The sequence below is a fragment of the Dendropsophus ebraccatus genome, chromosome 3 (assembly GCF_027789765.1).
Source record: "Dendropsophus ebraccatus isolate aDenEbr1 chromosome 3, aDenEbr1.pat, whole genome shotgun sequence".
NCBI classification, from domain to species: domain Eukaryota; kingdom Metazoa; phylum Chordata; class Amphibia; order Anura; family Hylidae; genus Dendropsophus; species Dendropsophus ebraccatus.
In genome coordinates this window covers 120,816,901-120,844,618 of record NC_091456.1, presented here as the reverse complement: position 1 = coordinate 120,844,618, position 27,718 = coordinate 120,816,901, and the positions used below count along the sequence as shown (strand labels likewise).

Here is a 27,718-nt window from a genome sequence, read left to right as displayed (position 1 = left end):
TGTGATGAAGTGGAAGCATTATGGGTAGAACTACAGAAGGAGGTAAAGAGTGAAAAAATTATTCTTGGTGTAATCTATAGACCCCCCCAACATTACTGAGGAGGTAGATGGCCAGTTGAATAGACAAATAGAGCGGGCTGCCCGGGAGGGAACAGTAGTGGTAATGGGGGACCTCAACTACCCAGATATAGATTGGAGTCATGGTTCAGCTAAAACCACAAAGGGGAGGGAATTTCTTAACCTACTGCAGGATAATTTTCTGGGCCAGTTTGTGGAGGAGCCAACTAGAAGTGATGCCTTGTTGGATCTGGTTATTTCTAACAACGCTAAGCTGGTTGGGGATGTCACTGTCCATGAACACCTGGGTAATAGTGACCACAATATAGTGACTTTTAGCTTAAAGTGTAGAAAAGAAAAACATGTTGGGAGGGCAAAAACTCTTAATTTTAAAAGGGCCAATTTTCCTGGGTTAAGGGCAGAACTTCAGGGCATAGACTGGGAGCGGCTGCTGTCACATACTGATACAGCTAATAAATGGGAAATCTTCAAATCCACATTAAATAACTGTACTGCCAAATATATTCCTATGGGTAACAAATATAAACGGTTAAAATCCAATCCCACATGGCTTACAACCGAGGTTAGAGGGGCTATAAATGAGAAAAAAGGGGCATTCAAAAAAATATAAATCAGAGGGGTCAGCTGTGGCATTTAAACATTACAAAGAAGTCAATAAAATCTGTAAAAATGTAATAAAAGCAGCAAAAATTCACAATGAAAGGCAGGTAGCTATAGAAAGCAAAAGAAACCCCAAAATATTCTTCAAATATATTAATGCAAAAAAACCAAGGTTAGAGCATGTAGGACCCCTAAATAATGGTGAAGGGGAATTAATAACTGGGGATCAGGAGAAAGCTGAGTTACTTAATGGGTTCTTCAGTTCTGTATATACAAAAGAGGATGGAGCTGTGGTGGGTGGGGCCAGTACTGAGGTGGGTGGGGCCAGTGCTGCTAACACATGTAATGTACTGAACTGGTTTACTATAGATATGGTCCAAGATAAATTAAACAAATTCAATGTAACCAAAGCTCCAGGGCCTGATGGACTGCACCCCAGAGTTCTTAGGGAACTCAGTTCTGTAATTTTTCTACCCTTGTATGAAATATTCCGTGATTCTTTGCTTACTGGTATTGTGCCGAGGGACTGGCGTAAGGCAAATGTAATGCCGATCTTCAAAAAGGGCTCTCGAACTTCCCCAGGTAACTATAGACCCGTAAGCTTAACGTCCATTGTGGGGAAACTATTTGAGGGGCTTATAAGAGACTACATCCAGGAATATGTAGTGGCTAATAGTATTATAAGTGATAACCAGCATGGTTTTACTAAGGACAGAAGCTGTCAAACCAACCTAATATGTTTCTATGAAGAGGTAAGTAGAAGCCTGGATGGCGGCGCGGCTGTGGATATCGTGTACCTGGATTTTGCAAAAGCGTTTGACACAGTTCCTCATGGACGTCTGATGGGTAAGTTAAAGTCTATCGGTTTGGAAAATTTAATGTGTAACTGGATTGAAAACTGGCTTAATAATCGTACCCAGAGAGTAATGGTCAATGATTCCTACTCCGAATGGTCCCCGGTAATAAGTGGTGTACCCCAAGGGTCAGTACTGGGCCCTCTTGTGTTTAACTTGTTTATTAATGATATTGAGAATGGAATTAACAGCAATGTTTCTATCTTTGCAGATGACACCAAGCTTTCTAGTACAGTACAGTCTATGGAGGATGTGCAGATGTTACAGGATGACTTAGACACACTGAGTGTTTGGGCGTCCACTTGGCAAATGAGGTTCAATGTGGATAAATGTAAAGTTATGCACCTGGGTACTAATAACCCACATGCATCATATGTCCTGGGGGGAGTTACTCTGGGAGAGTCGCTGACGGAGAAGGATCTGGGTGTACTTGTAGATAATAGACTACAGAACAGCACACAATGTCAGTCAGTGGCTTCTAAGGCCAGCAGGATATTGTCATGCATTAAAACAGGCCTGGACTCACGGGACAGGGATATAATATTACCGCTTTATAAAGCTTTGGTGCGGCCTCATCTGGAGTATGCCGTCCAGTTTTGGAACCCGATTCATAAAAAGGATGTTCTAGAGCTGGAGAGGGTACAAAGACGGGCAACTAAACTAATAAGGGGAATGGAGCATCTTAGTTATGAGGAGAGATTAAAAGAATTACATTTGTTTAGTCTGGAGAAGAGACGTTTAAGGGGAGATATGATTAACTTATTTAAATATATAAATGGCCCCTACAAGAGATATGGGGAAAAGATGTTCCAGGTAAAACCCCCTCAAAGGACAAGGGGGCACTGCCTCCGCCTGGAGAAAAAAAGGTTCAATCTCCGGAGGCGACAAGCCTTCTTTACCATGAGAACTGTGAATCTGTGGAACAGTCTACCACAGGATCTGGTCACAGCACAAACAGTAGAGGGCTTTAAAACAGGGCTAGACAAGTTCTTAGACCAAAATAATATAAATGCATATGTATAGAACCTATCACCCCTCCCCCTTCCCTGTATCCATCCCCTCCTTGGTTAAACTTGATGGACATGTGTCTTTTTTCAACCGTATTAACTATGTAACTATGATTACAATAATATTTATTTTTGATTGATTTGTGGATCCTTTTCTGTTTGAATGTTATAAGCAAGCCTAAAAAGATGAGTCTTCAGGGCTCGAAACATTGAGAATTGGGTATCAGTCTGAGGTCTATGGGTAGGGGGTTCCAGAGAAATGGTGCAGCACGAGAGAAGTCTTGGAGATGGGAGTGAGAAGTTCACACAATGGAGCGTGCGGCTCCGGCCACACACTCCATTGTGTGCGGCGTTGAATTGAGATGGGGGTGCGCACTGATGCGCCTGCATCGCAATTTATCAGAAATCAAGATCATCCGCCTGGTAATGCAGTACCGGCTGGGATGATCTTCAGTAACCCCGACCAGGTCACAGGAAGGCCGGTGTTATACTTCATGTGACCATGGCCTTAGATTGTAGCAGGTAGTACTTCATTCAAGTGAAAAAATGCATCACTGGTTGGTTCGATTAATGTTAGCACTTTAATGTTGCCGTAGCTCAAACAGAAACACAATAATGAGAAATTTTACTAAAAAATTAATGATAAATTGTATTATTTTAAAACTTCCATGAAAAGTCTTTAAATTTGTACTGTACAATATAAAATGTAGGCATAAAAGTCAACAGCTATTCACTGCAAGAAGGCTTTAAATCCGGATATGAAATGTGCTGTTGAAAAAACAAACATATATATATATTAATTATTTTACCATTTATATGACAAAGGCTATATTCACGCAACGTTTTTTCAGCTCCGTTAAAAATGACGTCCGTTATTTTGAGTCTAAAATAACGAACGTCATTTAGCTGTCTTACCTTCCCTTAGTGCAATAACAGCAGCTGGTATATTATTCTAGTTTGGGGTTACTAACTAGCCTTTGGGTGTGGCTTAATTGAAAAGTCCACTGAATTTAATAGCAAAAACGGAGAAAGAACGGTGCCAAAAGAAAGCGGGGTGTGAGCAACTAGTAAAAAACGGCCGCTGTTTGCAAAGGCATTCGAAAATAATTGTCATGCTCATTTTTTTTTACATCCGTGGTGATAAAGTCCGTTATTCAATACACTGTGTGCATTGGACGTCCGTCTTCCCATTGACTGCAATGAATCGCATTGCAGTCAGTTAAATTGTGGTAATTATGGATGTGTCTTAAAATTGCAAAAGCGGCCGCCTTTTCTCTATTTTTGATGCTGTGTGAACATAGCCAAATTAAGCACTTAGATTTAGGCTTAGGCTTAGATTACAATTCTGCAATGGATTCAGTTTTTTACAGATCTATAAAAGGCATGATAGATCAGTTTTGAAAGGGATTGAATTCAGATTGATCCCATTGATACATAAGAGAAACCATGAGGTTTCTGATGTGCTTGATTCCAAAAATAGCACTACTACTTGTTCCCATTAAAAATGCTGAAAGAACAGAACAAATCATCAATGTGAATAAAGCTTTACCTTAACTATGTGAAAAATTTTGCATAAAAATTACTTATTGAAAAAAAATGCTTCAGTGCATAATTTCCTGTATAATTTGTTTCAACACCTTAAACTATCTATAATCCGAAATGTAGGTAGGTCATTATTGTGCAATTCAATAGTAAATCCTGGCACTCACCAATATTGCAATCTTCAAAATTTATTCACTAGTCATAAACCATACAGGTGTGGACAAGTAGCAGGAAGCATTTCGGCAACCACCTTTCTCAACAGAGGCAGCTGAGAAAGGTGGTTGCCGAAATGCGTCCTGCTACTTGTTCGCACCTGTATGGTTTATGGATATTGGCAAACTGGCAAAAGAAGTACTAGAATTTTGTAATTATTAATGTACTACTGCCATCTTTTAACAAATCGATCTTTTAACAAATCGTCGCAGCCCGGCCCCACGGTCAACCGCAGCCCCCTGCGCCGTCCCGATCGCCACCCCCGCCGCCGTTCCGATCACCACCTCCGCCGCTCCGATCGCCACCCCCATCTGCCGCCGCTCCGATCACCCCCCCGCCGCCGCTCCGATCGCCCCCCCCCCGGCCGCCGCGGCCATGAGCATACGTTACCTGGTCCGCACAGCAGGTCTTCGAGATCCCGGGCTCTCCTCTTTAGCGCACTGATTGGCTGAAGAGATGAGCCGGGAATTTAAAACGGCTCCTCTTCAGCCAATCAGTGCTCCTCTTAAGCGGCGGCGGGGGTGGCGATCGGAGCGGCGGCCGGGGGAAGCGATCGGAGCGGCGGGGGTGGCGATCGGGGCGGCGCAGGGGGCTGCGGTTGAGCGGGGGCGGGTATGCGGACAGGCCGGGCTGCGGGCGCGCGATCGCAAAACGATTTTTCCGTACGATATATCGTACCGTCTAAACGCTGATCGTTATAAAAAAAAAATCGTTACTTCGAAATCGTTAATCGTACAATCGGGCCAATAATCACCTCGTGTAAACTTAGCATTATGGTGCGTTTACACAGGCAGATTTATCTGACAGATTTTGGAAGCCAAAGCCAGGAATGGATTTGAAAAAAGGAGAAAGCTCAGGTCTTTCCTTTATGACCCGTTCCCTGTTTATGGTCTGTTCCGGTCTTTGGCTTCAAAAATCTGTCAGATAAATCTGCCTGTATAAACGCACCATTAGGGTCCATTTACACAGAAAGATTAACTGACAGATTATCTGCCAAAGATTTGAAGCCAAAGCCAGAAACAGACTATAAACAGGGAACAGATCATAAAGGAAAGCCTGAGATTCCTCCTCTTTTCAAATCCATTCCTGGCTTTGGCTTCAAATCTTTGGCAGATAATCTGTCAGATAATCTTTCTGTGTAAATGGGCCCTTAGAGTCCATTTACACATAAAGATTATCTGCCAATGATTTGAAGCCAAAGCCAGGAATGGATCTGAAAAGATGAGAAATCTCAGCCTTTCATTTATGAATTGCTTTCTGTTTATAGTCTGTTCCTGGCTCTGGCTTCAAATCTTTGGCAGATAATCTGTCAGGTTGCTGTACATGAATTTAAGAGTGTCTGTAGACAATGTGCTTAACCCCTTAACGACATCGGGCGTACCTATACGCCCCCGCAGGGTGGGCTTTAACGCAAACGGGCGTATAGGTACGCCCGATGTTTCCCCGATCGCTGTGTGTTCACACACAGCGGTCGGGGAAGATGGCCTGCTATAAATCATAGCAGGCCATCTTAGCTTCACGGCACGGGGGGTGGTTAACACCCCCCGTGCTTACGATCGCCGCTATAGGCTGATCAATTCAGATCAGCCAATAGCGGCGATCGGAACCTTTCCGGGTCATCGGCGACCCGATGACCCGGAAAAAATGGCGGTCGATGCTGTCCGAGGACGGCACCGACCGCCATTACTGGAAAAAGTAATGGTGATCGCCGTGCCACCGGCCCGATCGCCGTGAACGGCCGGCCGGCCGTTCACGGCGATCGGGCCGGTGGCACGGCGATCAGAGTCCCACAAAATAGTAAATACCTGCCCTGGACCCCTCAGCTAGGTATTTGTACATTACTCACCTGTCCCGGGCTCCTAATCGGCGTCTTCTGGGTTCGCGGCGTCCTCGTCTTCGTTCGGGTCTTCAGCTTCTTCCGTGACGTCACGTTCGGCTTCTCTCGGCTATTTTCGGCTCCAGCGTCGGCTTTTTCCGTATTTTGCGCTCTGCTGCCCTCTAGCGGCTGATATGTGTAATACACTTATCAGCAGCTACAGGAATGTACAGAATGTAGAATTTTTTTTTTTTTTTTTCAAATTTTTTTTTTTCTATTTTCCGCACCCTATCGCCGCTGAGTGTTGATCAGCATCGCACGAAAGTGCGATGCTAATCAGCAACTCCTCCTTTTTGGCATAGGGTGTTTTTTTTCTATATTCTACTGCCACAGTCTGCTAATAAGTGCCGCACATAAGTGCGGCATTTATCAGCAACTCCTTTGTTGGCGTAGGTTTTTTTTTTATACTTACTGTAAAAAAACACGTAAAAAACACTACATTACACCACACTACATTGAATAAAGTTTGACACTACACCACTACATACCCCATATACCAATCCCCGTATAAAGATGGCCCCCAGGGTGTTTTCGGCGTCAGAGGGATACGTTATTGCCTCCGACACCGAAACAGCCAGTGAGGATGAATGGGGGGATCCTTCTTTCCTCCATTCATCCTCATCATCCAGTGACGTGTCTGGGGGTAGCGTAGCGTACGCTGCCCCCCAGACACGTCTTTTCCGCCAGTACTGTCCCAATAAGAGATGACGGTATGGAGTGAAATTCTACAAACTCTGTGAGAGTACCTCAGGGTACACTTACAGATCCAGGGTACGTGCACACTGCGGAATGGCGAAGGATAACCCTTTGTGCATTCCGCAGCTGGCACCCGCCGGCGGACTGATGGAGGCGCATGTCTCCGCCCGTGTCATGGACTCCATTCTATGCACGGGCGGAATCCGTCGTCCATCCAAAGAATGAACACGTTGGACGGAGAGCGGAATCAGCCCGTGCATAGAATGGAGTCTATGACACGTGTGGAGACGTGCGCCTGCATCAGTCCGCCGGTGGGTGCCAGCTGTGGAATGCACGAAGGGTTATCTGTCGCGATTCCGCAGTGTGCATGTACCCTTAGAGTGTATGAAGGAAGGGACACCCGAATCCAGCCCCCAGATGCCCCCTCCCCCCCCCCATCCTCGGAGTTAGTGGGAAGATCGTCCGGGAACTGATCTTCCCACTGCTGGATAAAGGTTACCACCTGTACGGGGATAACTTTTATACCAGCACCCCCTCTTCCGGTCCCTCGCTGCCCTGTAGCTTGCGGCACGATCCGAAAATATCAGAAGTAGTAATAGCGCCCTAATATTTAGCAGCCATGGAGCGGACCCAGCACTTCTGGATATGAAGGACCCCGGATCGCACCAGGGCAACATTTTCCAGGTGACGTCCCCCACACTGGAGAAAGGGAGACCCCAGAAGAAGTGCAGAGTGTGGGGTAACAGGGGATCAGGAAGGACACCATTTTCCAGTGTGACGCCTGTCCTGATCGCCCCGGCCTCTGCATACTGGATCGCTCCAAGGCGCACCACATGTCACTGGGGTTCTACATTATCTATATTCTGTCCCTTATTCCTATTTCAGGGGTCACGTTGATCCAGGGAATATTCTGATCGCCATTATGGAGTCGGGAAGGAATTTTTCCCCTGTGATGAGGCTACTGTCGTCTACCTCACGAGGGTTTTTTGCCTTCCTCTGGATCAACACAGGTTGAGTTTGATGGACACCTGTCATTTTCAACCTTATAAACTAATAATTGGCCTAATACCCCCAAATAAATTAGAATGGTCCCTTTTCCCCAGCTAAGTAGGTAGGGCCGCCGTTCCCAGTAGAGGATGCCATGATGCAATTATAAAGCCTCTGTGCGGCCAGGACAGTAGAAACTCCCCACAAGTGACCCCATTCTGGAAACTACACCCGATAAGGAATCTAACAAGTTGGGCAGCGGGGATATGGCCCCCTGGTGACGGCCACATTTGTGACGTGAAAATGAAAAAAATTGTATTTTTTATTTTCTCGGCACATGTTCTACTTAAGTGCCCGTCACCAGTGGGGTCCATATGCTCACTGCACCCCTTGTTAGATTCCTTATGGGGTGTAGTTTCCAGAATGGGGTCACTTGTCGGGGGTTTCTACTGTCCTGGCAGCACAGGAGCTTTGTAATTGCGACATGGCCTCCATCCTCCATTCCAGCCTCTAAATGGCGCTCTGTCCCTTTGGTGACTTGCCCTGTGCCCATATGGCACATTATGCCCACATGTGGGGTATTTTCGTACTCAGGGGACACTACCCTACACGTTTTGTGTTCATTTTCTTTTTTAACCCCTTGTGGAAATGGAAAAAAATCAAGGCTAGACCAACATTTAGTGTAATTTTTGTAAAATTTTTACTCTAAATCATTAATCTTGTCATGATTTTTTCATTTTCACAAGGGGTTAAAAGATAAAAAAAAACATTTAATGTGTAGAGCAATTTCCCCTGAGTACGGAAATACCCCACATGTGGACATAAAGCGCCATGCGGGCGCAGAGTAAGCCTCCGAAGGGAAGGAGCGCCATTTGGTTTTTGAAGGCTGGATTTGGATGGAATGGATTTCGAGGGGCCATGTTGCATTCAAAAGGCCCCTGTGTTGCCAAGACAGTTGAAACCCCCCACAAGTGACCCCATTATGGAAACTGCACCCCTCAAGGAATGTAACAAGGGGTGTAGTGAGCATATGGACCCCACTGGTGACGGACACAAATGTGGAACAACGTGGCGTGAAAATGAAATATTACATTTTTTACACTATAATGTTGGTTTAGCCTTGAATTTATCATTTTCACAAGGGGTTAAAAGAGGAAAAAAAAACAAAATGTGTAGAGCAATTTCCCCCGAGTCCGTAAATACCCCACATGTGGACATAAAGCGCCATGTGGAGCGCCATTTGGATTTTGGAGGTTGGATTTGGCTAGAATGGATGATGAACGCCATGTCGCATTTACAGAGCCCTCGTGCTGCCAAAACACTGGAAACCCCCCACAAGTGACCCCATTCTGGAAACTGCACCCCTCAGGGAATCTAACAAGGGGTGCAGTGAGGATATGGACCCCTTGATGATGGGCACATTTGTGCCATGAAAGTGAAAAAATGAAATTTTTCCCTTTCACGTCACATTGTTCCACATTTGTGCCCGTCACCAGTGGGGTCCATATGCTCACTGAACCCCTTGTTAGATTCCTTGAGGGGTGTAGTTTCCAGAATGGAGTCACTTGTGGGGGGTTTCCAGTGTCTTGGCAGCACGAGGGCCCTGTAAATGCGACATGGCCCTTGAAATCCTTTTCAGTGAAATTCAGCTTCCAAAAGCCAATTGGCGCTCCTTCCCTTTGGAGGCTCGTCCTGCGCCCGCTTGGCATTATATCGCCACATGTGGGGTATTTCCGTACTCGGGAGAAACTGCGCTACACATTTTTTGGCTTTTTTTTGCCTCTTATCCCTTTGTGAAAATGAAAAATTGAAGGCTAGAACAACGTTTTAGTGTAAAAAATAAATTTTTCTTTTTTCACGCCATATTGTTTGGAAAATCTGTGAAGCACCTGTGGGGTCCAGATGCTCACCGCACCCCTTGTTACATTCCTTGAGGGGTGTAGTTTTCTAAATGGTGTCCCTTTAGGGGTGTTTTTTAGGTTTTAGCACCCCAGAGCCTCTGCCAACCTGAAGTGGTACAGTCAAAAATGACCAAATATAACGGAGGCGTTGAAATTCACTAGGCGCTCCTTTATATCTGAGGCTTGTGGTTGCGTCAAATAGCGCAATAGGGTCACATATGGGGTATTTCTATAAACTGCAGAAACGGGACAATAATTATTGGGGTGCATTTCTCTGGTAATAGGTTTATAATTATGAAAGATATTGGATTACAATAAAATCTCTGCACAGAAAATTAAAATTTTCAAATTCCTTACACACTTAGCTTTTATTTCTGTGACTTCCCTAAAGGGTTAAAACACTTTCTGGATGTGCTTTTGCAGAGTTTGGGGGGTGCAGTTTCTGAAATGGGGTGCTTTGTGGGGCTTTCTAACATACAGGCCCCTCAAATACACTTTAATTAACCTGAACAGGTCCCTAAAAATATCTGATTTTGAAATTTTACTGGAAATTTGGAAATTTGCTGCTAATGTTTTAAGCTTCCTATCGTCTAAAAAAAATGAAAGATAGTTTAATAAATGCCGCCAACATAAAGTAGACATGTTGCTAATGCTATTTAATATATAATTTATGCGGTATAACCACTTTCTGTATACGCAAAAAAGTTTCAAAGTTGGAAAAATGCATTTTTTCACATTTTTTCACATTATCTGGGTTTTTTTCATAAAGATTTGTTATGAGTATCGACTCCAATTTACCAGAAATGTAAAGTACAATATGTCACGAGAAAACAATCTCAGAATCAGCCGGATAGGTAAAAGCATCCCGAAGTTATTAATGAATAAAGTGACACTGGTCATATTCATAAAATTTGTCTCTGTCATTAAGGCCATTTCAGGCTCTGTCCTTAAGGGGTTAAAGATGCACAGCTGATCCTATGATTAAGGGTTTTACCCAAAATACATAGGATTTTAATGTGTCTGTGGATGATGTTTCTATGATAAAGAAGATTTGCATTGGAAAAAAGAAAATAGAATATTTGTACACTAAAACACAACAACGAGGGAGGGAATACAGGTATGCTGTCATGGAGGAGTCCTAGAAACAAAATCAACAGTAAAAACTAATTCTATTTTCTGTAACCAACTTGGGGTGGGACGACTGTTTGCAGACCATAAAGTCTGCTCTTTCCAACAAGGGCTTGAAACTTCCAAATATTTTAATAGCGTAGATAGAAAAACGCAGGGCACTCACCATGTGTTGCAGATTCAGACCATCCGGTTTATTTACAAGGTGCAGGGGTAGCGGGGGAGAGACAGGAATGGGTAACCGCAGTTTCGCAGCGTGTGCCGCTTTGACGAACCCTTACGTGACTCTGACGTCACTTCCTTATATGTGCTCAGAAGAAACTTTATACAACAATAAAGTGAACAATTAACAAAACATGATACACACATATAAAAACAAGTTACTATATACACTGGCTATGTAAGGACACTATAGGCCATCCGATTATATTATATTTATATCAATACGGGTGTTTAATCCTAGGCTACCTAATGCTTCATATTTTATAATGAGTTCAGTTTCTTTCTTCAAGAGTAATGACTTCCTATCACCTCCATCCCTAGGAAATGGTACTATGCATAAACCCGCAAACTGTAGATGTGACGGGTCCCCATCATGTTCTTGTTGTATATGCTTGATCATACGTGAGCTGCCCTTTCCCGTGCGCAATGATCTAACGTGCTCGGAGAACCTCTGCCACATAGGGCAGAAAGTCTTCCATCTTGTTCCACTATATGCCAATTTTTGTGGATGGAATTCTTAATTACTCGCTCAAGTGGGGAATATTCAAAAGTAAACACAATTCTTTTTTTGTTATTTGCTGTGTGTTTTTTATTTCTCACTCTTTCACTGTGATGTTCTGTACTTTGTGATGGGGGTCTGTTCATATTCAGTGCTCTATTCAGGCTTTCTTGTATCAACTGTTGGGGGCATCCTCTCTTGCTCAATCGTAGGCTTAGTTCTTCTGCCTGTATATTAAACAAGGAATCATCATTGTTTATCCGTCTCAATCTTACAAATTGACTATAGGGTAAAGCTTTTTTGGTATGATACGGGTGGTAGCTAGAATAACTTAATAGTGAGTTGACTGCTATCTTTTTTCGGTAGCAGGAAGTGATGAGATGTCCGTCACTAATATTTAATGTTGAATCTGATTTTATTAAAGATTTTACAGAAAAATAAAACAGGAAGTACAGAGTTATTTCCAATCGTGGTACACAGAAACATAATGTACAATCCAAAAATACAACCGGACACAAAATAACATCCAACCTATGATCTCTGCAGTGTTTGCAACTGGCACACACTTTTATCAGACCTTACTTCAGATAGAAAAAAGCTGGAGACGATGCTTAGGAAACCAGAAGGAGGATGAAACAATTTTAGAAAAAAGGGGGAAAAGAGGAAAGGAAAAGAAGGGGGGGTGAGGGGGAAGGGGGGAAAGACGAAGGGACAACATTCAGTAAACAAAAGACTGTAGCCACACCCCAGTAGGTGTGAGCTCGCCACCAAAGGACATGACAAAACACGAAAAGAAAACACTTAAAGCTCCTCTCCGTCTGAGGCCAAGAAACCAGAAATCGCAAGGAATTAAAGACCACTTCCTCACTCAGTCACACCCATAATAGATGGCTCAGGAAGCTCAACGAATCAGCTGTGGGAACTCGGGAGAATCTTTAAACAAGAGCCATCCCCTCCACACCTTGGAGTAAGCTGCATTACGGTCCAGATCTTCCGCAATAAGCTCCTCATATCTGCTAATTGCGTTAAGCTCCGCCAGCCATTCCGTCATGGAGGGGCACGTTGAGGTTTTCCAATGCCTAGGAATGACCAGGCGTGCAGCCATCAAAAAGTGTCTCAAAATGTCCTTTTTGATCGAGGAGATGGACCCTGGAAGAAGGCTTAATAAGGCACATTGTGGCGTGTTAGCGATTTGTCTCCCAGAATAGGCCTCGTAAACCTGGAACACAAGGTCCCAGAAGGATTTAATCACAGGACATGCCCACCATATGTGCAAGATTCCCCCATCCGAGGACCCACACCGCCAACAAGCTCCAGAGGCGGATGGATACATGCGCTGAATGTCCGCGGGGCACCTATACCACCGTGACAGGATCTTGTAATTCTTTTCTTTTGCGTGCGAGGCCATGGAGAGACCATGAGTGAGGGTACAGATTTTCTGGATCTGTTCCTCCGAGAAAGTCATAGAGCAATAGGCCTCCCATTTCCCAAAGAAATGGGCCCGGCCTGCATTGCTGAGTGATTGGAGCAGCTGATAGAGTCTAGAAAGAGTCTGTGGCATCAGAAAGGACCCAGTTGTCAAAGTCTGAAAGAGTCCTAGAGAAAGCCCCTCTGGACGCAAGAGCCTGAAAAAAGGACTGTAGTTGACTGTATTCCAGCCACATAATCGAGATACTAGGATGTGCGGATCTAAGTGACTCCAAAGTGGGCAGAACCCCTTGAGGAAACACGCACTCCCGTCAAGCGCACTCCCGAGAAGCTGTCCCACACCATAAAGATGCGCCTCAACATTCCAGGCTGGAACCCAGGATTCCCGAATAATGGAGACATCTGGCCCGGCTGAGAGGAGATACTATGTCCGGTCACCCACTTATCCCAAATGCAAAAGACATGCGGGGCTAGGAACGGCCAGAAAGTCGGATCCCCTCGATTGCCAGTGGAAAGCCATGGAGCCATGAGAATGTTAGAGGGGGCGAGCGACCTCTCCACTGCCACCCACAACTTCGCCCGAACAGCATGCGACCAATCCAGCAGACGAGTAAGAATGGCTGCCTCGTGATACAACTGGAGGTCTGGGACTCCCACACCCCCTAGATGCTTTGGCTTAGATAAAATTCCACGCCCTATTCTCGGACACGATGCTGACCACACGAAGCGCGTAAAGGCACGTTGGAGCGTTCTAAAGTAGGAAGCAGACACATGAATGGGAACAGTCTGGAACAGATACAAGAACCTTGGGAGGATATCCATTTTGAGTACAGCCATGCGGCCAAACCACGACAAGTATTTTGTGTGATAAGCTGATAACATAGATAAGATCTTGGCCTGCAGCGGGGCATAGTTAAGAGGGAAAAGAAGGTGAAGCTGGGAAGGAACGTGAACACCGAGGTATGTAATGCATTCCTCCCTCCATCTAAAAGCAAAGCCGTGGCGAAGGCCATCTAGAGTGCTGGAAGAGAGGGATACATTAAGCGCTTCTGTTTTGGAAAGATTTGCTTGGAAGTTACTCAGCCTACCAAATCGGTCAAATTCAGAAAGGATGATAGGGAGGGACACCTGAGGTGAGGTCACGTAAAGCCAGTTTGTGGTGATCCTGTCCAATAGAGAGTCCCGTTACGTCAGGATTGCGCCTCAAAGCCACAGCAAGATGTTCCATAGTAAGAACATACAAGAGGGGCGACAGGGGGCAACCCTGTCTCGTACCATTCCTAATGCAGAAGGCCTCCGACAGGATGCCATTGGCTTGAACTCTAGCGCTGGGGTTCGCGTACAAAGCCATGACCCGATCTATAAAAGGTTGGCCGGCCCCAACCTGCGCTAAGGAAGAACGAAGGAACCGCCAGTGCACCCTGTCGAAGGCCTTCTCAGCGTCGACGGAGAGAAGGCAAAAAGGGGGTTTTGTCCTCTGGGCGTGAGCTATCAGAGTGATTGTGCGTAGGGTATTATCCCTAGCTTCGCGGCCAGAGACAAATCCCACCTGGTCTAAGTGGATCACATCAGGGATCACAGTCCCCAAGCGGTTAGCCAACAGCTTAGAGTAGAGCTTGATGTCGCAGTTGAGTAAGGAAATGGGATGGTAGCTCCCACAAACTAGTGGATCTTTGTTGGGCTTGAGCAGGACCACCACATGGGCCTCCAGGGACTGGCGGGGAAAGGGACATGAGGGTGAAATGCTGTTAAAGGCCTTGAATATCAATGGCGCTAGTGTAGACTTAAAGGCCTTATAGAATGGGGCAGTAAACCCATCTGGTCCGGGGCTCTTGCCATTTTTAAGAGCAGAGATAGCAACCTCAATTTCCGCAACAGAGAAGGGAGAGTTCAGCAGCTCTATCGCGTCAGAGTCAAGCCTGGGCAGAGCAGTCTCGTGGACGTAGTCCCGAATTCTGGCCTCCAAAACAGAGCTGGGCATATCGGAGAAAGCTCCGCAAATATTGTACAGGTCCTTATAGAAGGCCCCAAAAGTGTTTGCTATAGCCCGTGGGTTATGAACCAATTCTCCACTCGGGAGGCGCAGAGACGGGATATACGTGGAGGAAGTGTGCGGGTGAAGAAATCTAGCTAAAGCTCTACCGCATTTATTAGCTTGTTCGTACAGATAACTGCGAAATCTCTCCCGCCTCCGGTCTGCGGTCAGAGAGATCAAATCTTTAATTCGTTCCCTTAATGATGAGATCTGCACCCATAGGTCCGGTGTAGAAGATGTCTTATGGGACTTAACCGCAGTGTTCAGTTCCTCACACAGAGATTTAAGCTGAGCACCTCTCTCCCTCTTTAGCCGTGCCCCCTGCTGAATGAAAACGCCCCTAAGAACGCATTTGAGGGCCTCCCATTGTAGAGGAGGAGCAGACTGATCTGATTCATGTGTGGCTATAAATGTGACGCCACGTCCATTCCCGCGGCTCTCCCCGGGAACAGCAACTGACAGATATACGGGGGCATGATCCGACCACATTGCCATTCCTATTGAAGCGGAGGGGTGAGAAAGGAGGGTAAGGTGTGAAATAAAGAACATGTCCAATCTGCTGTGCGTATTATGAGCAGGAGAGAAATAAGTGTAATCCCGATCGGTCGGGTGGAGGATCCTCCACACGTAAACCAAACGGTGATGGTGTAGCGCCTGCAGTGCTTGAGTCCTAGACGATCGGGGAACCACTGATCGCCCTGAGGATGTATCAAGGGGGGGATCCAAGGCCATATTAAAATCCCCTCCCAGAATGAACACCCCTTCTACAAAGTGGTCCACTTCCAGTAAGATGTCCGGTAATACTGACCCTTGATTAGCATTGGGGAGGTAAACGTTACCAATAGTGTATTTAGTGTTAGCTATGAGGACCTTTAGGAACGCAAATCTACCCTCAGGGCTCACTAATGTGTCTAGGACCTGGTGCTGTAGAGACTTATGGAGGGCAATTGAGACACCCCTGGACTTAGAACCTGGAAAAGAACTATGCAGCCAATAAGTATAGTGGGGTGAGCGCATTGTAGGGATATGATTGGTTTGGAAGTGCGTCTCCTGGAGAAGCAGAACATGCACCCGTTGCCGGTGCATAGAATACGTGACATGGGAGCGCTTCGAGGGTTCATTGAGCCCTCGAGCATTCAGGGACGCAAGCTTCAATGATAGGAGGGCCATTGCTAAACACCAAAACCTCAAACGGAGAGGAGAAGACAAACAAGACAACCACAACACAAAAGAAGGACAATACATAGATGAGATAGAATATAGGAAAAGTTGGGGGTAGAAAGTAAAGAGAGCCAACAGACTGGCTCCCTAGCTGCAAGAGAACTAACCTCTTGCAGAAAAGTACTCCCGCCAATCGGGAACAACGCCTCAGGCGTCAACCTAGGTAGGGACTTGTCTAACAATAGGAAGACAGCACCCCGCCTAGGGGAAACATAAATGCAGTGCAAAAACGTATTCATCCAATGAAACTCAGTGCAATAACCGTATGTAAGATAAAACAGACTAACTAGCACAGTTCAAGCTATCTATCCCGTCACTAATATTTAAATGCACATCCAGAAAATCCAGTTCATGACCCCCATATACTGATGTGTAAAGCATGTTCAAATTATTGTCATTCATGTAAGATACAAAGTCCACAAATCTTTCTCTACCCCCCGACCATACCATGACAATGTTGTCTATGTACCTTAAGTATAGATGTATGTAACAAGCGAATCCATTATTCATTGAAAAAACTTTCTCACTTTCCATGAATGCTAAAAAAATATTAGCCAGGGTGGGGGCTACCGGCGTACCCATCCCAACCCCTGACTTTTGTAGGTACCACTGTCCATTGAATTCAAATGCATTGCATGACATAACTAACTGTACTAGGTCACAGATATATTGTACAAAATTGGCCTCATATCTACCTACTGTCTGTAAGCAACACCTAAACGCCTGTACACACCGGTCCTGAGGGATCCGGGTATACAGGCTTTCCACATCTATACTCACTAACTCATGGTCCTCCTGCCAGCAAAACGGTTTTAATGTCTCCAATAAATCGCCCATATCTCGGATGTATGAGGGAATGAACATGCTATACACATCAGAATATGGGGGTCATGAACTGGATTTTCTGGATGTGCATTTAAATATTAGTGACGGACATCTCATCACTTCCGGCCACCGAAAAAAGACAGCAGTCAACTCACTATTAAGTTATTCTAGCTACCACCCGTATCATACCAAAAAAGCTTTACCCTATAGTCAATTTGTAAGATTGAGACGGATAAACAATGATGATTCCTTGTTTAATATACAGGCAGAAGAACTAAGCCTACAATTGAGCAAGAGAGGATACCCCCAACAGTTGATACAAAAAAGCCTGAATAGAGCACTGAATATGAACAGACCCCCATCACAAAGTACAGAACGTCACAGTGAAAGAGTGAGAAATAAAAAACACACAGCAAATAATAAAAAAAGAATTGTGTGTAATTAAGAATTCCATCCACAAAAATTGGCATATAGTGGAACAAGATGAAGTCCTTAGGGAACACATCACAGACCGTCCTATAGTCACATTCAGGAGAACTCAAAACATCAGGGACTTATTAGTCCATGGACGATTAAAAAAGGAAAAAACATATAGAGAAGGTTCATGGCTTACCTCTAGTTTGGCCCATGGTAACTTTAAATGCAGTCACTGCAATTACTGCAAATCACTACAGAATGGCAAACATATCAAATTAGGAGGTCATACACATATAGTAACTGATTTCATTACGTGTAAGAGCCAGTTTATGGTTTATGCCTTAAGTTGCAGTTGCGGTAGATACTACATAGGGAAGACTTTCCGCCCTATGTGGAAGAGGTTCTCCAAGCACGTTAGATCATTGCGCACGGGAAAGGGCAGCCCACGTATGATCAAGCATATACAACAAGAACATGATGGGGACCCATCACATCTACAGTTTGCGGGTGTATGCATAGTACCATTTCCTAGGGATGGAGGTGATAGGAAGTCATTACTCTTGAAGAAAGAAACTGAACTCATTAAACACCCTTGGTGATATAAATATAATATAATCGGGTGGCCTATAGTGTCCTTACATGGCCAGTGTATATAGTAACTTGTTTTTATATGTGTGTATCATGTTTTGTTAATTGTTCACTTTATTGTTGTATAAAGTTTCTTCTGAGCACATATAAGGAAATGACGTCAGAGTCACGTAAGGGTTCGTCAAAGCGGCACACGCCGCAAAACTGCGGTTACCCATTCCTGTCTCTCCTCCGCTACCCCTGCACCTTGTAAATAAACCGGATGGTCTGAATCTGCAACATATGGTGAGTGCCCTGCGTTTTTCTATCTACGCTATTTTGGTTTCCACGTGTGATTTCCAGCAGGAGCACCGCCAGCACAGGATTCAGTCTACCCCAGGTGTGTCTGTTGCGAGTGGAGCCCCAGTAGTGTCATCTATCTTTGCTTCTGCTACATTGACCAAATATTTTAATATACTTCTTATATCTAAGGACTGGAATTCCATTTCCCTCGTGTTTGCCAATGTTTTTTGGAAAAAGTGTGAAAAAATATAATATTTTATTATATGTGAAACTCTGATACCACTTTCAGCAGAAAAGGAAGGTCAAGATAGAATTTTATTTCTTTAAGGCTCCTGAGATACAGTTCACTTAGCAATAATGCTTGCATCTCACTAACACCTCCATCTGAGATGACTGCTAGTAATACGGCTGTCTTTTAGGATAAGGGTGGGTTCACACTGAGGAATTCTTGCGGATAAATTTCACAGAATTCCGCCGCCTGTACGCACGCACAGCCGCGCGCCTTTAAGCCGGCTCCATAGACACCATTCTATGGGCCAGCTGATTCCGATATCCCCCGAAAGAATTGACGTATCATAACCTTCTAACTGCAGAGCTGTAAATCTCCCCCCACCCCCCACATTCTGGAGATATGCTCTTATTGACCCTATGCTAATCAGTGGCTTAAGAGCATATGGGGCGTCAACCGTGCCACCCCCTATGCATATATGAAAATGTACAGTGGGCGGCCCGGAGCAACCCCCTTGGCCTGCCCAGTACGATCTAGTCTCCCACCCCTCTGATTGATTTACCACCTCTGACCAGCGTCTTTAGCCTACACCTTAGCAGGCAAGAAGTGACAGAAGCAGGAGTTGCAACTTCACTGATTGTGCAAAAGTCTGCAGTGAAATTAAGGCTATTTTGGAGTTTCATTGCCAAACAGCACAGAGAAACAGAGCCGACACTGCCAATCCCACCAAGGATAAAAAAACAAGGCATAAACAGTATATCCTGTGTAAGATGATATCGGATAAAGTCCTTATTGCGGGGCTCAACTTTAATGATAAAAGATGCTTGATCATAATACATGCGTGGAGATGAGAAGAATTCTATTGAAAAAGTTCTTTACTTTATTCCAATATCGATGTTACACGTAGAGAATACAGGGCACTCTCTATGAATTGATAAAGTACAGTGGTGCCTTGGATTACGAGCATAATTTGTTCCGGGACCGTGCTTGCAAACCAAATCTACTCTTAAACCAAAGCAAATTTTCCCATAACAAATCATAGAAATGCAGACAATTGGTTCCACACCCCAAAAATAATGATTTATTATTCCGAATAACATGTAAAACAGATGAAACAAACATCCAGAAACAGCAGAATACGTGATATTATAAGTTACTGTACAGTAATGGAGAAGATGGAAAACACAAGGGCTGACAGAGACTGCAGGGAGTATGAAGGAATGAGCAGGACATATGTGCGCACCTGCATGCAGCACTCTCTGTCTGAGGAGAGAGGGGTTACAGCTATGGAGAGATTACCTGCACAGTCCTGTCCCCTGATGCAAGCCCCAGCCTGAAGTGGATTTGCTATGATTTGGAAAGTGAGGGAGACTTCCTAGGTCAGAGTACAGTGCTGTAGACCCCGCTATGCAGACCATGCCCCTCCTCCACTTGCGCTCCCACCCAGTACAGGGAGCTCTTAAACCAAAGCAATGCTCTTCAACCAAGTCACAATTTTGAAAAAATGTGAGCTGTTAAACCAAAACGCTCTTAAACCAAGTTACTCTTAAACCAAGGTACCGATGTACTGCAATTAATTCAGTAACACAATGAAACTGCAATGTGTGAACACAGCCTAGATGTTCTGCAACAGTTTTGTGCGGGGATTGGGCAGGGTGGAGGACTGTGAGGAACACCTGAGGGAAAGCAATGCATTCTGGAACCTGTAGTACTGTGTATAATTGCTCAACCAGGAAGTACAGCCACAAAATACAGAACAAGGACCTCCATAACAAATGGATTTTTGATAGTTTTAAAACTGGGTCAGACAGGTAAGTTATGCTTTATGCTTCTGCAGCAGGTTTATTTTTTTTACCTCTAACCGAAGTTCCCCTTTAACTCCCTAAGGACCCGTGACATACCCGTATCCGTAACTGTATATCATGACGTCCTGTGGCTCCTGATTGGTATGAGCAGGCATGGCATGATCGGCAGCGCTGGCTAATCAACAATTTAAACGCCAATTGACAGCAGCATTTATATGCTGTTAAACAGACATCCATAGTGGTAAGTGGCAGATAGGCCTCTCGTGATCACATCACACATGGGATGTAAGATGCCATTTTGCACTTTCACCATATGGTGTCTCACTTCCCCTGTTTGTAAGAGCACAGTTGAAGGCTAAGGGTTAACTTATGTTTTGTATGTTCACTGTAAGACCAAACACAGGTGCAGGTACCTCACACACCAGACCACTCACACTCTTTCCCTCTTCTTTCCTGATGAAGGTTAGACCCGGTGTAACAGGCCAGACTATACCCGGGGTATATTTCGGCCTAGGCCAATTCATACCCCCTCAGGCCATTTTATACCCCCATTAAATCAGCAGCAGTGAGTGATATACACAAGAAATACTTTTTCAACATATTATTGGGGATTCGCTTTGTCTGTGAGATAAGTGAGAAGCTACTGATGGAAATCTCACAAATCTAAACACATAGGGGGAGATTTATCAAACATGGTGTAAAGTGAAACAGACTCAGTTGCCCCCAGCAACCAATCAGATTCCACCTTTCATTCCTCACAGACTCTTTGGAAAATTAAAGGTGGAATCTGATTGGTTGCTAGGGGCAACAGAGCCAGTTCCACTTTATACCATGTTTGTTAAAGAGGACCTGTCACCCCCCGTCAGGCCCGGACTGGTAATCTGGCAAGTCGGGCAAATACCCGCTGGAATGGCCAGATTACCAGTCCGTGGGCCGCCCGGGCTGCATAAAAAAAAAAATCACCGCCGCAGCCCGTTTCTCTTCCCGGTCACCGCAGCCCGCTCGGCCCGCCTCCTGTCACCGGATCACAGCCTCTGCCCGCTCCGGTCACTGCAGCCCGCTCGGCCCGCCCCTGACGTGCTCCGCTAATCCAATCAACGTGGGCCCCATGCTGCTCCACGTTGATTGGATTAGCGTCGCATGTCAGGGGCGGGCCGAGGGGGCTGCGATGACTGTAGCGGGCAGAGGCTGTGATCCGGTGACAGGAGGCGGTCCGAGCGGGCTGCGGTGACCGAAGTGGGCAGAGGCGGGCTCCGGTGACAGGAGGCCACAGGAGCGAGCTGCGGTGATAGGAGGTAACAGGAGCGGGCTGCAGTGACCGGGGGGAGAAGAGAGAGGGGGGCCATCTATAAAGGAGGGGGGAGAGGAGAGAGGGGGCCATCTATAACAGAGGGTGCCATCTATAAAGGAGGGGGGAGAAGAGAGAGGGGGCCATATATAACAGAGGGGGCCATCAATAAAGGAGGGGGGAGAAGAGAGAGGGGGCCATCTATAACAGAGGGGGCCATCTATAAAGGAGGGGGGAGAAGAGAGAGGGGGCCATCTATAACAGAGGGGGCCATCTATAAAGGAGGGGGGAGAAGAGAGAGGGGGCCATCTATAAGGGAGGGGGAGAGAGAGGGGGCCATCTATAAGGGAGGGGGGGGGGAGAGGGGGGCCATCTATAAGGGAGGGGGAAAGAGAGGGGGCCATCTATAAGGGAAGGGGGAGAGAGAGGGGGCATCTATAAAGGAGGGGGAGAGAGAGGGGGCCATCCAGGGGCGTAACTACCACTATAGCAGCCATAGCGGCTGCTTTGGGGCCCGCCGCATCAGGGGGCCCTTTGGCCTGCTCCTGCAATACACTGGGCCCCCTGAGCCGTCATCATTTGCAGCATCGGGTGGCCCTGCTGGTCTCCTGGGTTTTGCAAATGTCCCTTTAACTGCAAGCACACCTGACCAGAGCTAGCAGTTATGTAGTTATGACTTCACTTGACCGTTTAGTGGTCAGTCGGGGGGGGGGGGGGGGGCAATCAAAATTTTGCTATGGGGCCCAGCCATTTCTAGTTACGCCCCTGGGGCCATCTATAAGGGGGGGAGAAGGGGCCATCTATAAGAGAGGGGGATAAGAGAGAGGGGGCCATCTATAAGGGGGCTACATAGAGGGATGCATATACAATAAGGGGGTCACATAGAGTCAGCCTACCCACTAAATGAGGGTGTAAAGGGGCCATACAGATGTGCAGTTAGTATAGAGATTAGGATGGTGTCAGAGTGAGGAGCCTAATATGTCTGTCTGGCAGATACTGTGGATTCGTGGCTCGGAGAAGTTCTCATAACGGCCCAGGGCAGATGGAGAAGAAAATGAAAAGGGAAGAACTCTGATCAGAGAAGACGTCCCCTGTGAGTCACCTGATGTAACTGCACTGTAATGTATATGGTGTACAGAACCTGTGTGGAGCTGCGTCCACCTCTATATGACTGTATGAGGTGATAGTGATATGTGTACAGTGGATGTTATTTAGTAGCAGTGGTGGTATTAGTCAGTATGTGATGGTATTAGTCAGTATGCGGTAGTATTAGCCAGTATGTGGTGACATTAGTCAGTATGCGGTGACATTAGTCAGTATGCGGTGGTATTAGTCAGTATGCTGTGGTATTAGTCAGTATGCGGTGTTATTAGTCAGTGTGTGGTGGTATTAGTATGTTGAGGTGTCAGTCAGTATGCGGTGGTATTAGTTAGTATGTGGTGGTATTAGTTAGTATGCAGTGACATTAGTCAGTATGCGGTGGTATTAGTCAGTATGCGGTGGTATTAGTCAGTATGCGGTGATATTATTCAGTATGTGGTGGCATTAGTCAGTATGCGGTGGTATTAGTCAGTGTGTGGTGGTATTAGTCAGTGTGTGGTGGTATTAGTCAGTATGTGGTGGTATTAGTCAGTATGTGTTGGTGGTGTTAAACTGAGCACAGTGACCGAGGCCGGACGCAGTCTGTCTCTGTACACTGTGTAGTGGTGACAACCTGTAACTGCAGCTCAGCTACACAGTACAGAGACAGAAGCTTCTGACCCCATTTACTGTGTTATTATCTGTAATTCCAGTCATGGCCGTGATGATACAACATGTAGCCGTGCTGCGCTTACAACATCCTCTCATAACTCATCACCGCACGGCGAGTGGGCCTGTGTGCTCTGAAATGCCAGGGCTGAATTTTAGTCCCAGTCTGGCCCTGCCCCCCCCCCCGTACCGGGGTGACAAGCTCCCGACCCCCCGTTAGAGCCCCCTATACTCACGTGATCCCGCCAGGTCCCGCTTCGCAAAAACGCAGTGTGAACCCAGCCTAAATAGTTTTCATTAGATTTGTCAAGTGCAAATTTTTGTTTTTTTGCGCAAAATCCTACCCTAGCATGGCTTTGTAGCCAAGTTCTTTTAGGGTATAAACCCACTTGCCGGATCTGCAGCGAGTCTCCTTGCTGCGTTTTTGCAGCGAGACTCGCTGCAGATCCTGGCCCTATACTTTCAATAGCAGAGAAACTCGCAGCAGGGATGTACAACCCTGCTGCGATTTTGTCTGCAGCCCGCCCCATTAACCCCCCGGCCGCCGGACATTATACATTACCGGGTCCCCGTTCCTGCTTGCTTCGGGGCTCCCGGTGTCTTCACGGCCCGCCCGGCCAATCAGTGCGCTGCGGCGGGGCAGCGCACTGATTGGCCGGGCGAAACGTGCCGGGAGCCGCCGAAGCAAGCAGGAGCGGGGACCTGGTAATGTATATCCTGCCCGCAGCCCCGGCCGCCCCCCCCGCAGCCCCGGCCGCCCGATCGCCCCCCCCGCAGACCCGGCCGCCCCCCCGCAGCCACGGCCACCCGATCGCAGCCCCGCAGCCCCGGCCGCCCGATCGTCCCCCCGCAGCCCCGGCCGCCCGATCGTCCCCCCGCAGCCCCGGCCGCCCGATCGTCCCCCCGCAGCCCCGGCCGCCCGATCGCCGGGGCTGCAGGGGGGCGTGTAAGCGATCAGTGCTGCGGGGGGACGGGCGATCGGGCGGCCGGGGCTGCGGGGGGACGATCGGGCGGCCGGGGCTGCGGGGGGACGATCGGGCGGCCGGGGCTGCGGGGGGACGATCGGGCGGCCGGGGCTGCGGGGGGGCGATCGGGCGGCCGGGGCTGCGGGGGGGGCGGCCGGGGCTGCGGGCAGGATATACATTACCAGGTCCCCGCTCCTGCTTGCTTCGGCGGCTCCCGGCACGTTCTGCCCGGCCAATCAGTGCGCTGCCCTGCCGCAGCGCACTGATTGGCCGGGCGGGCCGTGAAGACACCGGGAGCCCCGAAGCAAGCAGGAACGGGGACCCGGTAATGTATAATGTCCGGCGGCCGGGGGGTTAATGGGGCGGGCTGCAGACAAAATCGCAGCAGGGATGTACATCCCTGCTGCGAGTTTCTCTGCTATTGAAAGTATAGGGCCAGGATCTGCAGCGAGTCTCGCTGCAAAAACGCAGCAAGGAGACTCGCTGCAGATCCGGCAAGTGGGTTTGTACCCTTAGACTGGGTTCACACTGTGTTATTGCAGTCCATTTTTTTCCCATTTGTTTTTTGCAAAATGGATGAGAAAAAAGGAAGCGTTGGTGTGCCTCCATTTTGATCAATTTTTCCATTAGGGTAGCTTCACACATATCGGATCCACAGCGGATTTCACGCTGCGAGTTAGCAGCAAAATCCGCTGTGGATCCTGCACTGTGAACCTGAATCGGTCCCATACACACAGCGGATCCGCTGCGTGCATGGGACCCAGCCCCCTTAACCCCCCCTGCCGCCGTCCACCCGCCGTCCCGCAGCCCCAGTCCCTTTAAACCCCCCCCCCCTGCCCGCCCTCAGCCCCGGTCCCGAGCATACATTACCTGCTCGGCGCCGCAGCTGTGTGCGACGCTCCCGGCTCCTCTTGCTCCCCATCAGCCAATTAGGCAGCACTGATTGGCTGATGGGGAGTGAGGGGAGCTGGAAGCGTCGCACACAGCCGCGGCGCCAAGCAGGTAATGTATGCTCGGGACCAGGGCTCAGGGCTGCAGGTGGGCAGGGGGTTAAAGGGGTCGGGTCCCATACACACACCTGCTGCTTGCATGGGACCCATTCAGCTTCACAGTACAGGATCCGCAGCAGATTTCAGTGCAAACTCGCAGCTACTACTGCAGATCTGATATGCGTGAAGCTACCCTTAATCAGTTTTTCCATTCCATACTAAACAATGGATAAAAATGAATCCTTGACCGCATTTTTGTGTACACTAAAAAACATGCGTTTTGAACCGTTTTTCAATCCATTTTTTTTGTTGCAAAAAAGCATGAAAAAAAAACGGACTGCAAAAAACGCATAAATTGTGCAATAAATTTTGCAAGATGTATCAAGGCACTTGCATCTAATGATGATTTTTGCGCAACAACCGTAAAATTTTGCACAGCCCACAAAAACCTCCTCCTGCTTAAAAAAAAAAATGGTGATGATGATGCAGTGATGGGACAGCGCCACCTACTGTCAGTTCAATGTAAGCACTGTACTGTATTTCCCAACAAGAGGAAGAAGCTGTGTCCGAGTATGATAAAAAAACTAACTAATTTAAATCTGCACACTTTTCAACAAATTAGAGATAAAGTGAAAAAAACTGTGAAGTGATAACATTATGACCTGGAGGGATATATTCTGGCCTAGGCTATTTTACACCCCCCGGTATAGAATATATCCCCTCCTGTATACTGTAGCCTGGGCTATGTTACACCCCCCGGTATAGAATATATCCCTCCTGTATACTGTAGCCTAGGCTATTTTACACCCCCTGGTATAGAATATATCCCCTGGGATATACTGTTGCGGTGTCCCAGAACACGCTGTCTGTTTCTTACTGTCAGTTTATTTTTGCTGCTACAGCCATGCCTGTTCTGGAAACTATTTGCACTGCAACTGTGACTATGTAGTCCCTATTACTCTCAGGTTCCTGTATATTGTATATGTATTTAACTCTGTGAAGGGGCGGAACTACCGCCGTAGCAGCCGTAGCGGCTGCTACGGGGCCCCGCCGCATCAGGGGGCCCTTGGCGCGGGCCCCCGGAGCTGACATAGTCTGCAGCACCCGGCGGCCGAGCAGGCCTCCCGGGTAATGCAGCTGTTTGGGGTCCGGGGGTGTCCTGGTACCTGGGGGCAGCACTGGTAACAGACTCAGCATCCGCCCGGGCTAGTACTTCCGGGTCACGGAGCGTCTGTGCCGGAAGTACAGGTTGGGGGGCGGACTCTGAGCTCCCTGGTACCTGTGCTGCCGGAAATAGGACGGGACGCGCAAGGGGCCCCCCCCTTGTCATCCAGTCCTATCCCCGGCAGCACAGGTACCAGAGAGTTCAGAGTCCGCCCCCCGGCCTGTACTTCCGGCACAGACGCTCCGTGACCCGGAAGTACCAGCCCGGGCGGACGCCGACTCCGGTACCAGTGCTGCTTTGGAATCCCCAGGACACCCCCCAGGAAGCCCCCTGGGGAGAAGCGGAGAAGACAGCCGACGGGGAAGTTAGGTGAGTTGTGTTGTTTTTTTGTTTTTTTTAATCTGCTTTGCAAAGGGGGATGATACATCTATGTATCATCTATGGGGGATATACAGGAGGGGGGGGCATCTATGGGGGATAATACAGGGGGCCATCTATGGGGATAATAAAGGGGGGCATCTATGGGGGATATACAGGGGGGGCATCTATGGGGATATACAGGGGGGGTATCTATGGGGGATATACAGGGGGGGGGGCATCTATGGGGATATACAGGGGGGTGGCATCTATGGGGGATATACAGGGGGGTGGCATCTTTGGGGGATAATACAGGGGGGGCATCTATGGGGGATAATACAGGGGGTGGCATCTATGGGGGATAATACAGGGGGCCATCTATGGGGGATATACAGGGGGGGGCATCTATGGGGATATACAGGGGGAGTATCTATGGGGGATATACAGGGGGGGGCATCTATGGGGATATACAGGGGGGTGGCATCTATGGGGGATAATACAGGGGGCCATCTATGGGGGATAATACAGGGGGGTGGCATCTCTGGGGGATAATACAGAGGGGGTGGCATCTATGGGGGATAATACAGGGGGGGCATCTATGGGGGATAATACAGGGGGGGGCATCTATAGGGGATAATACAGGGGGGTGGCATCTATGGGGGATAATACAGGGGGGGCATCTATGGGGGATAATACAGGGGGTGGCATCTATGGGGGATAATACAGGGGGGGGCATCTATGGGGGATAATACAGGGGGGGCATCTATGGGGG

General features: G+C 47.4%; 1 protein-coding gene across 2 annotated transcripts in view; it reads right to left on the bottom strand.

Moving 5' to 3' along the window:
* Positions 1 to 3,231: 3,231 nt before the first annotated feature.
* Positions 3,232 to 27,718, bottom strand: part of CIB3 (calcium and integrin binding family member 3) — a 185,169-nt gene continuing 160,682 nt past the window's right edge. For both annotated transcript variants that reach the window (XM_069964543.1, XM_069964544.1), the window contains exon 6: positions 3,232 to 3,307. In XM_069964543.1, coding sequence (XP_069820644.1) covers positions 3,286 to 3,307 — 22 coding nt within the window. In that variant the 3' untranslated portion in view covers positions 3,232 to 3,285. The remainder of the gene's footprint in view (positions 3,308 to 27,718) is intronic.